Source organism: Solanum lycopersicum, chromosome 1 (genome assembly GCF_036512215.1).
Source record: "Solanum lycopersicum chromosome 1, SLM_r2.1".
Taxonomy (NCBI): domain Eukaryota; kingdom Viridiplantae; phylum Streptophyta; class Magnoliopsida; order Solanales; family Solanaceae; genus Solanum; species Solanum lycopersicum.
In genome coordinates this window covers 704,098-720,194 of record NC_090800.1, presented here as the reverse complement: position 1 = coordinate 720,194, position 16,097 = coordinate 704,098, and the positions used below count along the sequence as shown (strand labels likewise).

Here is a 16,097-nt window from a genome sequence, read left to right as displayed (position 1 = left end):
AAAATTAAAATGCCTTTTATAGAATTTCTATGTGAAAAAAAAGAGTATCATGCACCACAAATAAAATACGAAGAAATAAAAATATTTTATTGATAAACACAATATAAATATAATTATGTTATGAATTTTCTCCGCTATTTGAGGGTTGTTATTATCGTATTTTTCGAATGTAGGATGAATTGACGAAACTCCTGAAGAAGGGGTTGATTCTATGGATCATCTTGAAGTATTTTATTATAAAGAATAGTCCAATCATATCTTGATCCTTTTACGAATATCACAAGAGTTTACGAATATCTCTTCTAGACAATATATTACCCTTTATATAAATATGATAGTTTTAGAATGAATTAACCCTGCGATTAAAAATCGTCTAGTAGAGTTTGGTAAAATGATGTTTATACTAATATTTGTGTGATTAGAGAATATAATATCACTTAGCTTGTACCTAAATGATATTGATCCACAAATGTTAAAAACATGCATGAGAAATGAATGTTTTTAACAATGTAAATTAGTGAAAAAAGTTGAGAATTGTATGAAAATGATATGAATTTTAAAAACCATGTAAAATGAATTTTAAAAACTCCAAAAGTGTATCAATCAAGTAGAGCCCAATTTGAAGTAAATGTCAGTACAGGAAAAAGTGTATTGGTAAACAATTGAGCCTTCTTGATTAAAGTAAAGAGCAATTATGAAAGGGAATGAAAAGTTTTTATGGCTATACAAATACACAGTTGAAACAAATAATAATTCCACCTTATATTTAAAAAAAAAATAACAAAGTTAAGGTGAAATATGTGTGACATATTAATAAGTTAAAAAAATTAATAATAACCCATAGTTAAATATCTCTTTTGTTGAAATGATCTGATTATATGAGTCTCAATGAAAGTATATCCATGTTGCGTTCAGGAGAAGAAGACAATTGAACCTCCAAGTTCAAGAGAATAATTAGGACCGTGCCAAGTGCGAGTTGCTCGAATGCTCGATTAGGGTTATACCAAGACTCCAAAAAGGGTTTAATTTTTTTTTCTTATTATAAAAAAGTGTTACGTCAAGGTTACTAAAAAAGTCCGTCTTTCAAAGTAAAAGATTCTTTTTTCTTATTTGTTGTCTAGCTTCACATGGTTACATAAGCACTATATTGAACTTGGAATGTCTTTGATAAGCCTATATATTCATCAACAAAACCTAGCTAATCCTCAAAAGTAAAATTGCCAAAGTGATTATTTTAAATTTATAAAAAAAAATAAAGTTTTGATATGAAGTCAATGTGACCAAGAAAATAAAGGGAACTAAAAAAAATGAGTATATATTATGCAAATCAATTGAGTTTTAAATAAAAGAAAAAGAAGCACCAATTTGAAGACTTAAGTTATTGTTCAAAGTCATTACCTTTAAAAGTGGGGTTACCATCATGCAAACCACCACTAGCTAGCAACTCCATATTGTCTTTGGTGTCTTCTTTTCTAGTACAAATCTTGTCTTGTTGAAGATCCAATTCATTTCTATATTACATAATACATAAATATATTCTTTTAATTTTAATTTCCATCTAAGTTGCATGAACTTTTCACTTTCGATACCTCTACACATACCCTTTGACATTTTTGAAAGGTCTGAGCAACATGGAATTCAACTGACATCTATTCCCTGTGTCCTACGTGACATGATATTCGTAAGAGACAACATAGGATATATGTTTTATATAAGTTTAAGTGTCTACTTGTGTCTACCTTGAAGACATTTAAACTTGTATAAAATTAAACAAGTAGACAGACACGTCCTACGTGATATAACATACGTAGGAGACAACATAGGATATATGTATCATTTTTTTTAAGTTTATACAAGTTTAAGTGTCTATTTATGCATACCTTGAAAATATTTAAACTTGTATAAAATTAAACAAGTAGACACACATCCTATGTGACATAATATACGTAGGACACAATATAGGACATATGTATCCGTTTCTTTAACTTTATACAAATTTAAGTGTTTATTTGTGTATATATTGAAAATATTTAAACTTGTATAAAATTAAACACGTAGACATATACGTCCTACGTGACATAATTTTAAGTGTATTCGTTTCTTCAACTTTATGCAAGATTAAGTATATGCTTATGCACAGTTTGAAGGACATAGATATTAGTTGAGATGAAGTTAAAGAACATATGTTTGCCTATTGTGACCTTACTTTATTTGCCAAATTTAGTTATTACTACTATCATGGTAATAATGACATGTCAATATTTTTATGAAAGTAGTTTAGTTTGTGTTATTGGAAAGAGTACAGTTGCCATATTTTGGATTCTTATGAAAATTTGTTTGAATCATCTTCTTCATCAGTAGTTTCTCTTCCAGCTAAGCTTTTTTGTTCTTTCAGATAAAATTCTAATTTGGGTTTTTTGTTCCAATGAATCAGCAGAGGGTAGGACTGACATTTTACCATTAGGTGGAAGCAATCACCTTTGTTTGTTTCTTTGTTTTCTCTCTCTCTCTCACACTACTACAAGCCATGTCCTTTTCTTTATATTAAAATAAAGTCTCAAGAATCAGAATTTTCATGTAAAAAAAGTGGAGGAGCAGAGTTTCTTGATGTTTGATTGAGGGGTTGTGTTGGAATTCACTATCAAGAACCCCCCCTCCAAATCCCAAAACTATTTTTTCTTGATTATGGGGTTTTGCTTCTTTCTTGAATATATATAAAATATATATATATACATATATATATATATATAGTGTTTGTTTACCTTTTTTCTTCTTTACTCAAGAATTTATTAGTACTTTTGTTGTTTTCTGCTGGATTTAGGACATTATTATTTTATGTGTACTAAATGTCAGCTCAATGGAGAACTTTGTCATCTAGTGTAATTGATTGTTTGTGTATATGAAAATTTTGGGGCTTTATGAGGTTAAAGATTGGATCTTTTTCAGTTTTAAGGTGGAATGGGGGCAGTCTTGAAATGAGTTATTGATGAAAGAAAGCAGTTTGATGAGGGTTTTGTTCTGCAAAATCCATTGTCCATTTGTTTGTTTTTGTAAACCCTCTGCTGCTCATCTTTACACTCCAGGTCCATTGAAATTGGAAAGTAGTACCACCCCACATGTTTCTCTTCCTTGTGGTGCCACTCATCAACAATCTGAGGTCAGTCTAGATGCTGGAAATGGTCTTAAAAGTTGTATTAGAAAAAGTCCTGTTGTTGGACCTAAGGAGATTATTGACAAGAAGAGAGTTCAATGGATGGATAACATAGGGAAAGAACTTGCTGAGATCAAGGAGTTTGAATCCAGGTAAAGAGCAGCATTACTTTTTTGCATTAAAAATGTGTTCTTGGAAATTTTGAATAGATGATAAAATGTGGACAACATAGATCTAGGTTACTAATATATATTATTGAGATCTATATGCTAGAAGAAATCAAGAAAATTAGATATAGGCATGTGTTATGAATATGAAGATCTGACCATAAGACTTCCAATGTGCAATGCTTGTTTTTTCCTTTCTCAAATTTTTGTTGCTGATGTTGAAGGAGGTTTACTTGATGTGCCCATATGTAGCTAATTTTATTTGGATTGTTAATCTTTCGCTTTCTGTTATGTCTTTCTTTGCTGATGCTAAACATGGTTTGTTTTGATGTACACTTTTCTCGCTTATACAAAACGAGTATGAGGTTGTGAATTTCTTTATTCTGGATGGGGAGAGTTAAACTGCTTAGGAGTCAAAAAATGCTGAATTAATATTGCATTGTTAGTTACCTGTTCACTTTCCTCGTCGTGTTCTCTCAATCCTATTTCATTTTTATTCCCTCTGGGATTTCCTTCAGTATGAAGCTGAATGTTAAGATGATGTTTCTGTAGTGAAACGGGAGATACTGACACTGAAGAGGAGACAAGACATTGTCTATGCATTATTCTTTGATGCTGCTTAACGCTGCTTCTTCCTGCAACTACTTCCAAGTGGCTGCAGTTTAATCTAATACAACAACAATGAGGAATTGACTTCATGTGCATGAGAACATTGTTCATGATCGGAAAAGTACAGGCATTAGTAGAAGTGGAGCTGATGCATTCATCAGAATTGCTATTCTTATTCATTTGCATCGATATTTTCATCCATCCATGCTTTAGTAGAAGTGGAGTTGATGCATTCATTTCAAAGTCAAATTCCTCATTTGATTATCTGAGAAACCCCCTACACGGGAGTGAAGGTTGTTCATGTCTCTCTTTCCTGCTATTGCGGATTGTGATCACTTTCAAGATTTCTTATGTGAGAATTCAGGTCAACTGACAATTGCTCCCTGTTGTAGAAGTTTGAAGCTAAATCGATGTTTATTCTTGCTTTGATTCATCTGAGTAATTAAACCACACACAAGCTAACTGTCATCTCCTGCAATATGTTTTCTGGTTCTAGCATCTGAAGGCTACTGGAAAAGCCATGTGCACAAGTGTTAAACTTCAAAGAACAAGCAGCGCGTGTCAATTCTGTTGTTCTATCAAAATAATAGCGCCTTTGGATGAGTTCCAGCTTGGTAGACTGATCAATGAAACTGCTTTATAGAGGGAGAATACAGGTTATAATTCCTCTTCATTGTCACAAACAGGTAGCACACACACCAATGATCAGCTTGAATAGTTAACATTGAAGAGTTCATGTAAATCGAAAAGAAGAGCTTAGGTTGCTATGATTTGCTGTTCTATTGCATTGTTAGCTGAATTCAAAGACAGAAGTTATGAAAGATCATACTGTTTTTTCTACCTTTGGTTCAATGCAATTTTACTGACTTGGATGCACCACTAAAATCTTTAGTGGAACAGTAGATATTTTTGTTTCAAATTATCAGTCATTCTATTGTCTTTGACACTCGAATGTAAACACTCTCTGCAAATGGAAAATCATTTCCACTTCCATTAGTGTCTTGTTTTTGCTGCTTCGTGATCTCTACTGTGTGTCTTCGAGGGAGGAGGCTGTGCTGTTCTGTAAGCTAGCCAAATCCAGTAAGTAATATGACGTTGATACAATGAAACGAAATGGCAATCCTATCCACATTGCTTCCCATGCAAACCATGATTCTTTTTGCTCATTCTCTGGTTCCGTTTGTTGTAGTGGCTTCTTGGCTAGACAGTACAGTTGAATTTGGAAGCCACAAAGACACTATTATTAGCACAAATAGTTGGATCATCCATTGTATCCGTTTGGCCACCAACTGGTGTTTTACCTTTGGGATGGTTATTGCTGATATATATCATCATCTGTTGTGTACTTTATTATAATTATCGCATTATTTTGTTGTTGTTAGTTCTTTCTTGTAGTCTTTGCACTAGTTCCTTTGTTAGTTTCTCCGTTTTCTACACTGTTTTCTTCTTCATTGTACTTGGATTCACTCGGAAACAGCTTCTCTATCTCGTCACGAGGTACTGGTAAGGTCTGCGTACTCTACCCTCTCTAGACCCTATTTGTGAGATTTCACTGGGTATATTGTTGTTGTATTGCTAACATCCAAAGAAGTGATTGTTGAAGCTTCGTAAAGGACTGGGGAATTTGACCAGATAAACTGTTGTGAGACAAGTCTATGCTCTTAAGACTCTCCAAATTCAGAAGAGTTGCTGGAATCTCCTCTTTAAGGCCATTGTAAGAGATGTTAAGCATCTTCAGGCCTCTAAATTTTCCTAAAGAAGATGAGATTTCACCAGAAAAAATGGTTTTTTTTACAAGTCCAGCCAAGAGTAGATATCGATGCTGGTGCTCGATGACAGACCTTGTACTAACCTCTTCTGGCTCACTATCAGGTCAGTGTACTCAATCGAAAAGATGATAGTAAATCAAATCGATGAGAAGGTGCTTGGTGTTTCAAGCATTCCAACTAGATTTCTAACCTCTGCAGAAATGCTTCCAGTGAAGCTGTTGTGTGACAAGTCAAGTATTTGAAGATTACCTGAGTATGAAATGCTACTTAAGAGCATGTACTATTGATGGATCGATGAGATATGTAGGTTTCAAATCGAAGATCTTTTCATATCCAGAATACGAACCTTATAATTACACGAGATTAACCATAGTATAATACAATTGAAATGAAAAAAAAATTGATGATCAGAAGTAATTTCATATCTATAAAACTCACCTATAAACAAAATCCAAAAAAAAGGAGCATAGTCATCATATCTTTTGCCTTGGATATCACCAGTTTATGGATGTGCTGCTGCTTCTATTTCTTGTTGAAGCCAAATAGGGACTTAATCGCGTTGATGGCATTCTCATTGATAAACGATTCATCAAACTTTTTCATGAGTGTCTCGAAATCCTCAGACGTTCTTAGATTAGCAAGATCGGGGTCTGTCCTGATTCTCTGTTAACAAACAGGCAAAATATTAATCAAGTACACTACTAAATCATACCATTTACTGCAAATTTCTCAATCTCATTTACCTTGAAATCTTCAAATCCTGCTTCCATTGCATCCTTCAAGGCAGATAACCCTGCTTGAAGCTATCATGAGGCAATAAAATAGTCATTTCGAGAACCACGATCCAGTAAATTATCATCCAAAATGAATTATGGTTAGCTAAAAGCTCAGCGTAATACATAAAGTAGACATATTTATGCCCTCCAACTTTGGGCTTGAACAAGTAGACACTTGTATAGAGTTAAACAAATAAACACACACTTACTACGTGGCATCTCGTATATGGGAATTTGCATCTAACTTGGTGTCCTACGAGTATTATACCACATATAAAACTCATGTGTCTACTTGAGAGTCAGCGTATAATCAAGTAGAATTACCTGATTAAGCTTGGAATAACAACATGCAACATTGTAACTTGCTACAGCAAGTTCATCTCCAGTTGGTCTTGATCCTAACACAGATTCAAACTTTTCGAGTGCTTCTTCGTATTTGCCATTCCTTTTTTTACCAGGAAGACAAAACAATCCATTAATAAGAACCTATTACATGAATGACAATACAATGGTAGAGTGATATGTTAAATGACCTTACTTAGAAAGTTTTAGTCCTTCGCGAAGTTCTCTTTCTCTTTGCTCCTTTTGTTCTTTCTTCCTCCGAGCATTCGTTACCTGAACATAACAAGGAAAGAAAGGCTCAACGCCTATGTGTAGTATAGAGAGTTTTTATACCGTTAATACTCGAAACTTGTTTACTCACTTGAATTTCTCTAACTCTGTCACTAATGAAACCAGCATTCCTCTCAGCTCTGATAATTTCCTTTTCTGTCAATTCACCTACTTCTTCCACCTTACCTGGGAAATATGATGATTCGTATGAGGTAACATATCGAGGAACATGCACAACGGTGACTAAATTAGTTTATGTTAACATATTGAGAAACAAAACATAAACGCGCCTAAATTAGTTTGATGTTCTAACCATATCTCTTTTGCATCTTCATGAGCAAAGGTCCAATTCTCTGTCTGATAGTATACATTGTTCTTCCATATTCAGCAGCAGGCCATATTTCCTCTCCAAACACTGCACTGAACACATTTTGCCATTCCACATTCTTTACTTACACATGCACAAATAAATAAGATCAAATAACACAAATCCTATTAGTCAAGGGCCTAATTACGTGCCTTCTCGTGAGTTTTCAAAATTATCATTCGTGCTAAATTTCAGTCTCGAATACATGTATGTGGTGTATCCAGATACATGAGTTAAAATTATGTATAATTTGTTTACTGCATTTCCATGTATCTGGTATACACTGACTCTCTTGCTCACCTCTCTCCCTCTCTTGCTCGCCTCTCTCCCAAACGCTCGCCTCTCTCCCTCTCTTGCTCGATGCTCTCCGTCTCTTGCTCGCATCTCTCCCTCTCCTGCTCGCCTTAAATATATGTATCTAGTATGATTTATTTGTATCTAATATACACCGAGTCACCGACTCTTTAGCTCGCCTCACTCCCTATATATGCTCTCCCGTCTCCACTCTCGCTCCTATACACTTTAGAGTGAATCTGATAGCAAAAATACATATATGTAGTATAAGTGTGTCTAACTTGAAATCGGAATGAAACCATTATTAACTAGTGAGACAATATATAATTATTTCAAATTATAGAAAAAATTAGTAAATAATATTTTGAATAATTAGGTAGTTCTTTCCAATAAAATAATAGAGTACTAAAATTAGATACATCTATTAGTAAGTATAACATATGCTTAAGTTGTTCGACTACCTAAACTTTATTGGTGTGGATTCAATTCCCGACCTCGTAATCCCCAAATTTTATTTTGAAAAAAAAAATCAAATACCTGGTGGCAATGACTTTATCTCCAACAGTAAATTTTCCAGTCTTATCAGCAAAACCACCAGGAGCAATAGCATCAATGTAAGTTCCTCCATCTCTACCTTTAGTAAATTTAAGTCCATAAGGCTGAATAATCTCAACTTCATATTCTTCATATTTGTCTTCTTCTTCTTTTTCTGACTGAGTTGCTTCTGTTTCTGAAGCTTTAACCATAAAGATTGAAGCTTTATTTAAGTGGCTACAAAAATTGCTGCTAAAACACAACTGGTTCTTGATTTTAACCAAAGAAGAAGGAGAAGAAAGGGAAGGGGAAAATGGGGTTTTTTGGTTGGTTTGGTTGAGTTTAAGTAAAGAACAAAGTGAAGTGTAGCTAATGGTGGAAGCCATTGATGATTCTTGATTTAGGTTTTTTGCCCTATTCTTCAAACAAAGTGATCATTCAAGATTTTGTGTTGATGCTAAAGGATTGTGACTAGTGGTTCTAATAGCATCTTCAATTTTCACTTCCAATTTGTGGTGCCACATATCCACCAAATTTGATGCTTTTTTTAATTTTTTGGAATTTTACTTTAATAAAATAGAATATACCAAAAATATAAAAAAAATGTAAAAGTATGTTTAAAATAACTATTATAAAGATACTAGGAAAAAATAGTAAAATTTATTCGAAGTAGCTGAGTAATTGAATCGGTTGACATAATGAATAAAATGTAAATTTTAACTCAATTTCAACCGATATATATGACTTTTAATTTCGTGTGCACACAAATAGACACGTAAACTTGTATACAACTGAATAAACAGGCACATTCGTCCTACTATCATTCTACATGACAATTTTGTATCTTATAAAGTGCATTATGTGATGTAGAACGCATCCTAAAGTTTCTACTTGTGCACGCTCAAAACTATCGAATTTTTCTTTTATTATACTTCTGTCTTTGTCAAATAATTGTAATAGGTTTAATCTCTACGATGAGGAACCTCAAAAATCATTACCTAGTAAACATTATCGTGATTTTCAAGAATCTTCTTCCGACCTATATATGTTCGTACCATAGAACTATATACCCTAAAATAGAAGAACTTTATATATATCCTACATATACAAAAGTATTGATTTTTTTTTTTTGGCATAACATTGGTTCAATGAGAAAATGAGTAAAAAACTCTATGAGATTGCACCACTCATTTTGCTAAGTTTTAGAGGAATATATATATATAGAAAAGAATAATTGGACAACATAATTAGAAAAATATTAATTAAAGAAGAAGTAAACAAAAACAAGAGGGAATGCTAAAATATAGTTAAAAATATAAGGAGAGCCATACACATAATGTAGGTTGTTAATGAAACATTTAGTATAAATTCCATTAATGAGAATGTATGAAATGCAAGCTCTAGCAACTAATAAAAGGAAGAAGAAGAAGAAGATATTTCCCTCTTCTTCTTTGTCAGAAATTAAATAAAAATTTCCCCCCAAAAAAATATCCATATATTTTTTAAAAAAAATAAATAAAGGTGTGTTTATTGGGGAAAAAAAAAATATGGAGAGAACAAGTATGACTGTTGTGTGTTTGCTAGTTTGCCTTTCATTTGTGTTGGTTAAAGGTGAAGATCCTTACCTACGTTTTGAGTGGAATGTCACTTATGGAACTATCGCTCCGTTAGGGGTCCCACAACAAGGGATACTTATAAATGGACAACTACCTGGACCTAGGATAAATTGTACGTCGAATAACAATATAGTTGTAAATGTGTTCAATCATTTAGATGAACCTTTGTTGTTAACATGGAACGGTGTTCAACAAAGGAAGAATTCGTGGCAAGATGGTACCCCGGGTACTATGTGTCCGATAATGCCAGGTACAAACTTTACGTATAGGTTCCAGGTGAAGGATCAAATCGGCAGCTTCTTCTACTTCCCAACAACAGACTTGCATCGCGCTGCTGGTGGTTTTGGTGCTATCAATGTTCATAGTCGTGCACTTATCCCAGTACCATTTGACAACCCTGCGGATGACTATAGTGTGTTCGTGGGTGATTGGTATAACAAGGGGTACAAGTCATTGAAGAAGATATTGGATGGGGGACGGACAATTGGAAGGCCGGATGGGATTCACATAAATGGAAAATCTGAAAAGGTTGGTGAGAAAGTTGCGGAGCCACTATACAAGATGGAGGCTGGTAAGACGTATAGGTATAGATTTTGCAATGTAGGTATGAGGACATCAGTGAATGTTAGGATCCAAGGACACCCGATGAAGTTGGTGGAAATAGAAGGATCACACACAGTGCAGAACGTATACGAGTCACTTGACCTTCATGTTGGTCAATGCCTCTCCGTGTTGGTCACTGCTGATCAAGAGCCAAAGGACTATTACATGATTGTTTCCAGCAGATTCCTGAAGCAAGCTGAATTGTCCTCTGTGTCTATCATCCGATACGTAAATGGAAAGGGACCAGCGTCTTCTGATCTCCCAGCACCACCACCAGAAAACACTCAAGGCATTGCCTGGTCCATGAACCAATTCCGCTCCTTCAGATGGAACCTTACTGCTAGTGCTGCCCGTCCCAACCCTCAGGGATCGTACCACTATGGACAGATCAACATCACTCGCACTTTCAAGATTGTCAACTCAAGGACTGAAGTTGATGGAAAGCTTAGATACGCCTTGAATGGTATCTCCCACACTGATTCAGAAACCCCATTCAAGCTAGCTGAATACTTTGGAGCTACCGATAAGGTCTTCAAGTATGATCTCATGCCTGACCAGCCATCAACACCAGACGACAAGGTAACCATTGCCTCAAACATCAAGAATGCTACATTCCGTAACTTTGTTGAGATCGTCTTTGAGAACCATGAGAAGACCATCCAAACCTATCACTTGGATGGTTATTCCTTCTTCGCTGTTGCTGTTGAGCCAGGCAAGTGGACTCCCGAGAAAAGAAAGAACTACAACTTAGTCGATGCCATCAGCAGACACAGCATCCAAGTCTATCCTAACTCATGGGCTGCCGTTATGACCACACTTGACAATGCAGGACTATGGAGCTTGAGATCAGAAATGTGGGAGAGGTTCTACTTGGGACAACAACTATACTTCAGTGTTCTCTCACCAGCTCGCTCGTTGAGAGATGAGTACAACCTCCCTGACAACCACCCTCTTTGCGGTATTGTTAAGACTATGCCAATGCCTTCTCCATACAAGGCATAGATCGTCATACATTCGAGGGGGGATCATAACAACAACAACATACCTTGATTTTTTCCCCTTTCTCAAATCATGTATTCTTTCCATTTACATTCTTATAATGAAAACTTAAGTCAAGGCTTTTCCCCCCTCCACATAAGTGCCAAGAAATTGTAATTCGAGATGATCGATAAATCAAAGAGCTGCATTTTATGTCTGTTGCATTACAACTTATATATACACACACATGTATGGCTCGTTTCGTAGAGTGCATAGTTTACTTCTTTCTATATTCTGCATGCGCATGCGCTTCTTTATATTTGTAAAAATTCTGACTCCAATACTGCACTAGTTAGTGCAAGTTATTTGATATGTCTCACCATGAAAATTAACATATGTTACTTGTGTATCCATAAATCACAGCACATCAATCACTTCCCTACATTGTCAAACTCAGATCCTTAAAAAAAATATTAACTACTCGAAGGATTTGATGCGCACCAGTTGATATTTTTAAAGAGTCCGAACAACATAAAGTCTATTATAGTTGTGTTTCTTTTATTTGTAGCAACAAGACCTATGCACCTTTATAATAATAATACCTTTATGTCCAAAAAAAGTAAAAAAAAAAAAACTAAATAAATTGAAACGAAAGGATTACATGCCATGTGTCACAAAGATCTCAGTTTGTTATTAGATAACAAGACAACTTTCAAAGACAATTCAAACTCCGAACCCTGAGTGGGAAACCGAATCAAATCCCCAACATATTATTAGATTATAACAAGACAACAAATCCCAAAAATCTTGATTAAAAGCCACTAAGAATCTCTCTAATACACATTGAAAAAAGTGGATTAGTTTTGCTATAACCTCCATCAATCATTAAGTTTAATCCACTAACATACTTAGACTCATCACTTGCCAAATAAACAGCAGCAGCAGCAACATCTTCTGTTTCTAATTTTACTTCTTTCAAATTAGCTGATTTTATAACTGCTTCATCTACTTTACTTCCATCAATTCCACCAACAAAATTACTTAACATTGGTGTAGCCACAACATGTGGTGTAATGCAATTTACTCTTATACCATATTGCCCTAATTCCACACATAAATTGTTCGATAGCCCGATAACCGCGTGCTTAGACGACGCGTATGTGTGTGGGGACATCCCGGCTACAACAGCTGTCACACTCGCCGTGAAGAGAATGACACCTTTTCTAGCCGGGATCATCACTCGAGCCGCGTGTTTGGCGCCTAGAAAGGCGCCAAACACATTTATGTCAAATACTTTTCTCAGGTTTTCGTAGTCCGTTGTAGTAATTCCTGAAGATATACTTCCTGTGATGCCTGTATTTACCGGTGACAAAATTAGCTCATGAAAATATTACCTTCTTAATCTTATCTCATTTATTAAATAAATCCATCTTGACACATAAATAGAAAAATTTCATGACAATAACTATTTTTTTGATAATTTTTTAATATGTAGCTATAATAAAATAAAAATTATTAATTTTATTTGATAATTAAATAAATTATAAATAAATAAATAAACTAAAACTTAGTAAAAGTTACGCATGTTGGACTATCCATTATTTAGCCATTCTTGGCCCATTTAGGTATCGATTCGATTCATTTAAATTCATTTAAATTTAATTTAAATCGATCGTTTTACCTGCATTGTTGTACATTATGTCAATCTTTCCGTGCTTTGACACTACAAAATCTATGGCCTCCTCAACTTGTTTTTCAATCGTGACATCGCAATGGACGTACGAGATGTGTTCTAGCCCGATTTCGTTGCAAAATGAACGGCCAAGATCATCTTGAACATCAAGAATTACAACTTTAGCACCATTTTTGACAAACAATTTTGCAGTAGTAGCACCAATGCCACTTGCACCTCCGGTAATAACTGCTACTTTACCTTCTAGCCTAAAAAATTACAAAAAATAGCAAATTACATTTATAGCCTATTTGGCTAAGATTTGAAAAACTAAAAACAGTTATTTTAAAAAGTTGAGGTGTTTTAACCAAACTTCAAAGCAAAATACTTATTACGATATAACTTTATAGTTCGAAATTCTAGTTCATTTGAATTCTGTATTTTAAATAAATAATTTATGACTATTCAATAAATTTCTTGAGATAAATATAAAATTGTAACCAATGTTATTGAATTGTAAGTAAGAGTTATTTTTAAGAAGTGAATATGTAGAATTCTAATACTCAAATTTCATAGATACATATAAAATTCTGCGAAAAATCGTATTGGATGAAAGTGATCACTAAATACATACCTTTTTGCTGATGTAGAGACTGAATTGCTAGTGGTGGCCATTTTTTAAAGAAAAAATTCAAGAAAATAATGATTTCACACAGTATTTTTTTTTTAAAAAAAAATCTCTTAGATGTGTTAAGAGTTAATGTCTTAGTCCCAAATTTGTTTAGCTTTATATATAGTGTGAGAGTATACTATTTAATAGAATGAAAAAAAAATTAAATACTAAATATTAAAAAAAAATACCAAATATTTGATTAAAGAGTGTAGGAGTTATTATTTGACTACTTGAAACTCTAAATTAGTCTTTCTTGGCAGCTAATTGTTTTTTTTTAATTATTTTCTAGTGGCTCAAATTCTTAAAAAAGATAAATATTATTTTAGTATATAGAAAAAAATGTAGCACATCACCTGCAAGGTCAAAATAGGCACCTATTTTAAAATTAATAAGGTATTGTGGCTTTGATCGACTATTATTGACTCTCACTTTCGACTCAGAAATATTATTTTAAAAAGACTTTTTAAAAACATATAAGTGATGGAGTAAATTTTTTTTCTCTTCCTTTCTTTTTTGTTTGTTTCAAAAAATTAAAAAAAAAACTATCAAAATCTCTCTAAATTTATGAAATTTTACGAAATGAATAAATTATAATCGTAAACAAAGACGTAGACACCGAATTGACAACCTGTTTTCACTTTTAATATTTCATAGTCCATTACCCCATCAGTTTAGCTAAATTTCTACCCCCTTGGGTGAATAACAATCATTTTTCTTAATTATCTCTAAAATTTCTTTTAATAACAATATATTCAGGCTATATCTAAGACCTATTATCTATGTTCAATTTTATCTTCACACCTTCAATTTTCATAACTCTGAATTTAATTCTAGTATAGCTAAATATTAAATATTAAACATTTGATAATATTTTACTATATCTTGAATATAGATCATTTAAAATCTGTAGACTTTGGCCCATACTCAAAATTCAATAACCATATTGTAATTAGGTTAGCCTAACAACTTTCTAGTTTCTATATATATATATATAGCTTAGAATTTGGGCGGTAAAATTAGTTCATAAAAGTAAAATGCGTTCAATTTAATCTATTATTCTTTCATTTATCGATTTGATTTATTTGACTCGTTCAACTTTTATAAAAAGAGAATTGATATGTAATCTAAATTGATCCCCTAGAATACTGTGAAAGCTTTTCAAAAAGGCATTCACAAAATAATCCAACTCAGAATATTTTTATTAGGTAGTTAAAAATTATATTCTTTAAAAATGGTATGATGAGTGAATTAGATTATGGTCGATTATATATATATATATATATTGACTTGCTTATTTATTTACTCAATCATTTTAACTCGTAAAATATGTGTTGTTTGTCTTTTCATGTAAAAAAATTACTAAATCTGATTTATTATGTCTTTTTCAAATATTAAAATAATAGTACAAATTTAATATAACTCACGTATAAGTAATAGTGAATAATGTAATTTCTCTTGGGAAATGGCAAGATTCACAAACAAATGGATCAAAAGTGCATATTTCTAAGCAATGAAAAGTTAAATATATTTAATTAAAATATTAGAAGGACTAAAAGTTAAATTAAATTATCAAAAATGGAGGAATCGAAAGTGCTATTAATTAAAAAAGATATAAATTGATCACATGGAGCTATATATTGTTTAAGAATATAATTAACTAGATAGTTAATTGATCGGTAAATACTTATTTACATTGAGAGTTTGAACAAATTTACATACTTCCCTTTATAAAAATAGTGAAATCAAGTGGTAATGGTAAAGAATTATATACATATATTATATATTTATTAACTGTAAACATCGAATATAAGTAAATTTTTAACTAATTAAATTAGCTCATCTTCCTTCTACTCTATATAATAGTATCTAAATAGCTATATCATATTGTGTACAATAAAGTTTGGCAGCTCATAAATAAAAGTTGACTAAATTATTTGCCATTATTTAAGAAAAACTCTAGATTAATTAGTTTTCTAAATCATCTCTACATTAGTTAATTAACCATAATTAAGTGTGATTATTTTCCTTATAAATACTCGAACCAAAAAGTTATTATGTCATCACAAAAATAAAAATTGATACAAAGGCATCAAAAAGCAAAATGGATAAGAGTTCAAGTGTATTTTCTCCAAATAGAAGGTGAAAAATATCCTTCTTTCATTAATTTTTTGGTTAAAATAGTGTAGTATTTTTTTTACCATCATAACAAAGAAGATGTAGCAAATGCTGCTGTTTTTTTTTTGCTAGTGATGAAGCAAAATACTTAAGTGGACATA

The 16,097-nt window shown here is 32.8% G+C and overlaps 4 protein-coding genes across 4 annotated transcripts; 2 read left to right on the top strand and 2 right to left on the bottom strand.

Moving 5' to 3' along the window:
• Positions 1-2,581: 2,581 nt before the first annotated feature.
• Positions 2,582-4,000, top strand: LOC101252018 (uncharacterized). Its single transcript, XM_004228679.5, has 2 exons — positions 2,582-3,303; positions 3,871-4,000. The coding sequence occupies exons 1-2, from the start codon at positions 2,987-2,989 to the stop codon at positions 3,929-3,931; spliced, it is 378 nt and encodes a 125-aa protein (XP_004228727.1). The 5' UTR covers positions 2,582-2,986; the 3' UTR covers positions 3,932-4,000.
• Positions 4,001-6,000: 2,000 nt separating this feature from the next.
• Positions 6,001-8,825, bottom strand: LOC101254513 (protein MET1, chloroplastic). The gene is made up of 7 exons (XM_004228598.5): positions 8,283-8,825; positions 7,398-7,504; positions 7,176-7,270; positions 7,011-7,087; positions 6,797-6,917; positions 6,440-6,499; positions 6,001-6,359 (listed from the first exon to the last, which is right to left on the bottom strand). Exons 1-7 carry the CDS (start codon positions 8,663-8,665, stop codon positions 6,219-6,221), a joined length of 984 nt encoding a protein of 327 aa, XP_004228646.2. The 5' UTR covers positions 8,666-8,825; the 3' UTR covers positions 6,001-6,218.
• Positions 8,826-9,688: 863 nt separating this feature from the next.
• Positions 9,689-11,693, top strand: LOC101251411 (L-ascorbate oxidase homolog). The gene has a single exon (XM_004228587.4). The coding sequence runs from the start codon at positions 9,827-9,829 to the stop codon at positions 11,498-11,500; it is 1,674 nt and encodes a 557-aa protein (XP_004228635.1). The 5' UTR covers positions 9,689-9,826; the 3' UTR covers positions 11,501-11,693.
• A 452-nt stretch (positions 11,694-12,145) lies between these two features.
• Positions 12,146-13,990, bottom strand: LOC101246172 (short chain aldehyde dehydrogenase 1-like). Its single transcript, XM_004228658.5, has 3 exons — positions 13,783-13,990; positions 13,158-13,417; positions 12,146-12,829 (listed from the first exon to the last, which is right to left on the bottom strand). Exons 1-3 carry the CDS (start codon positions 13,821-13,823, stop codon positions 12,288-12,290), a joined length of 843 nt encoding a protein of 280 aa, XP_004228706.1. The 5' UTR covers positions 13,824-13,990; the 3' UTR covers positions 12,146-12,287.
• Between the last annotated feature and the right edge of the window lie 2,107 nt (positions 13,991-16,097).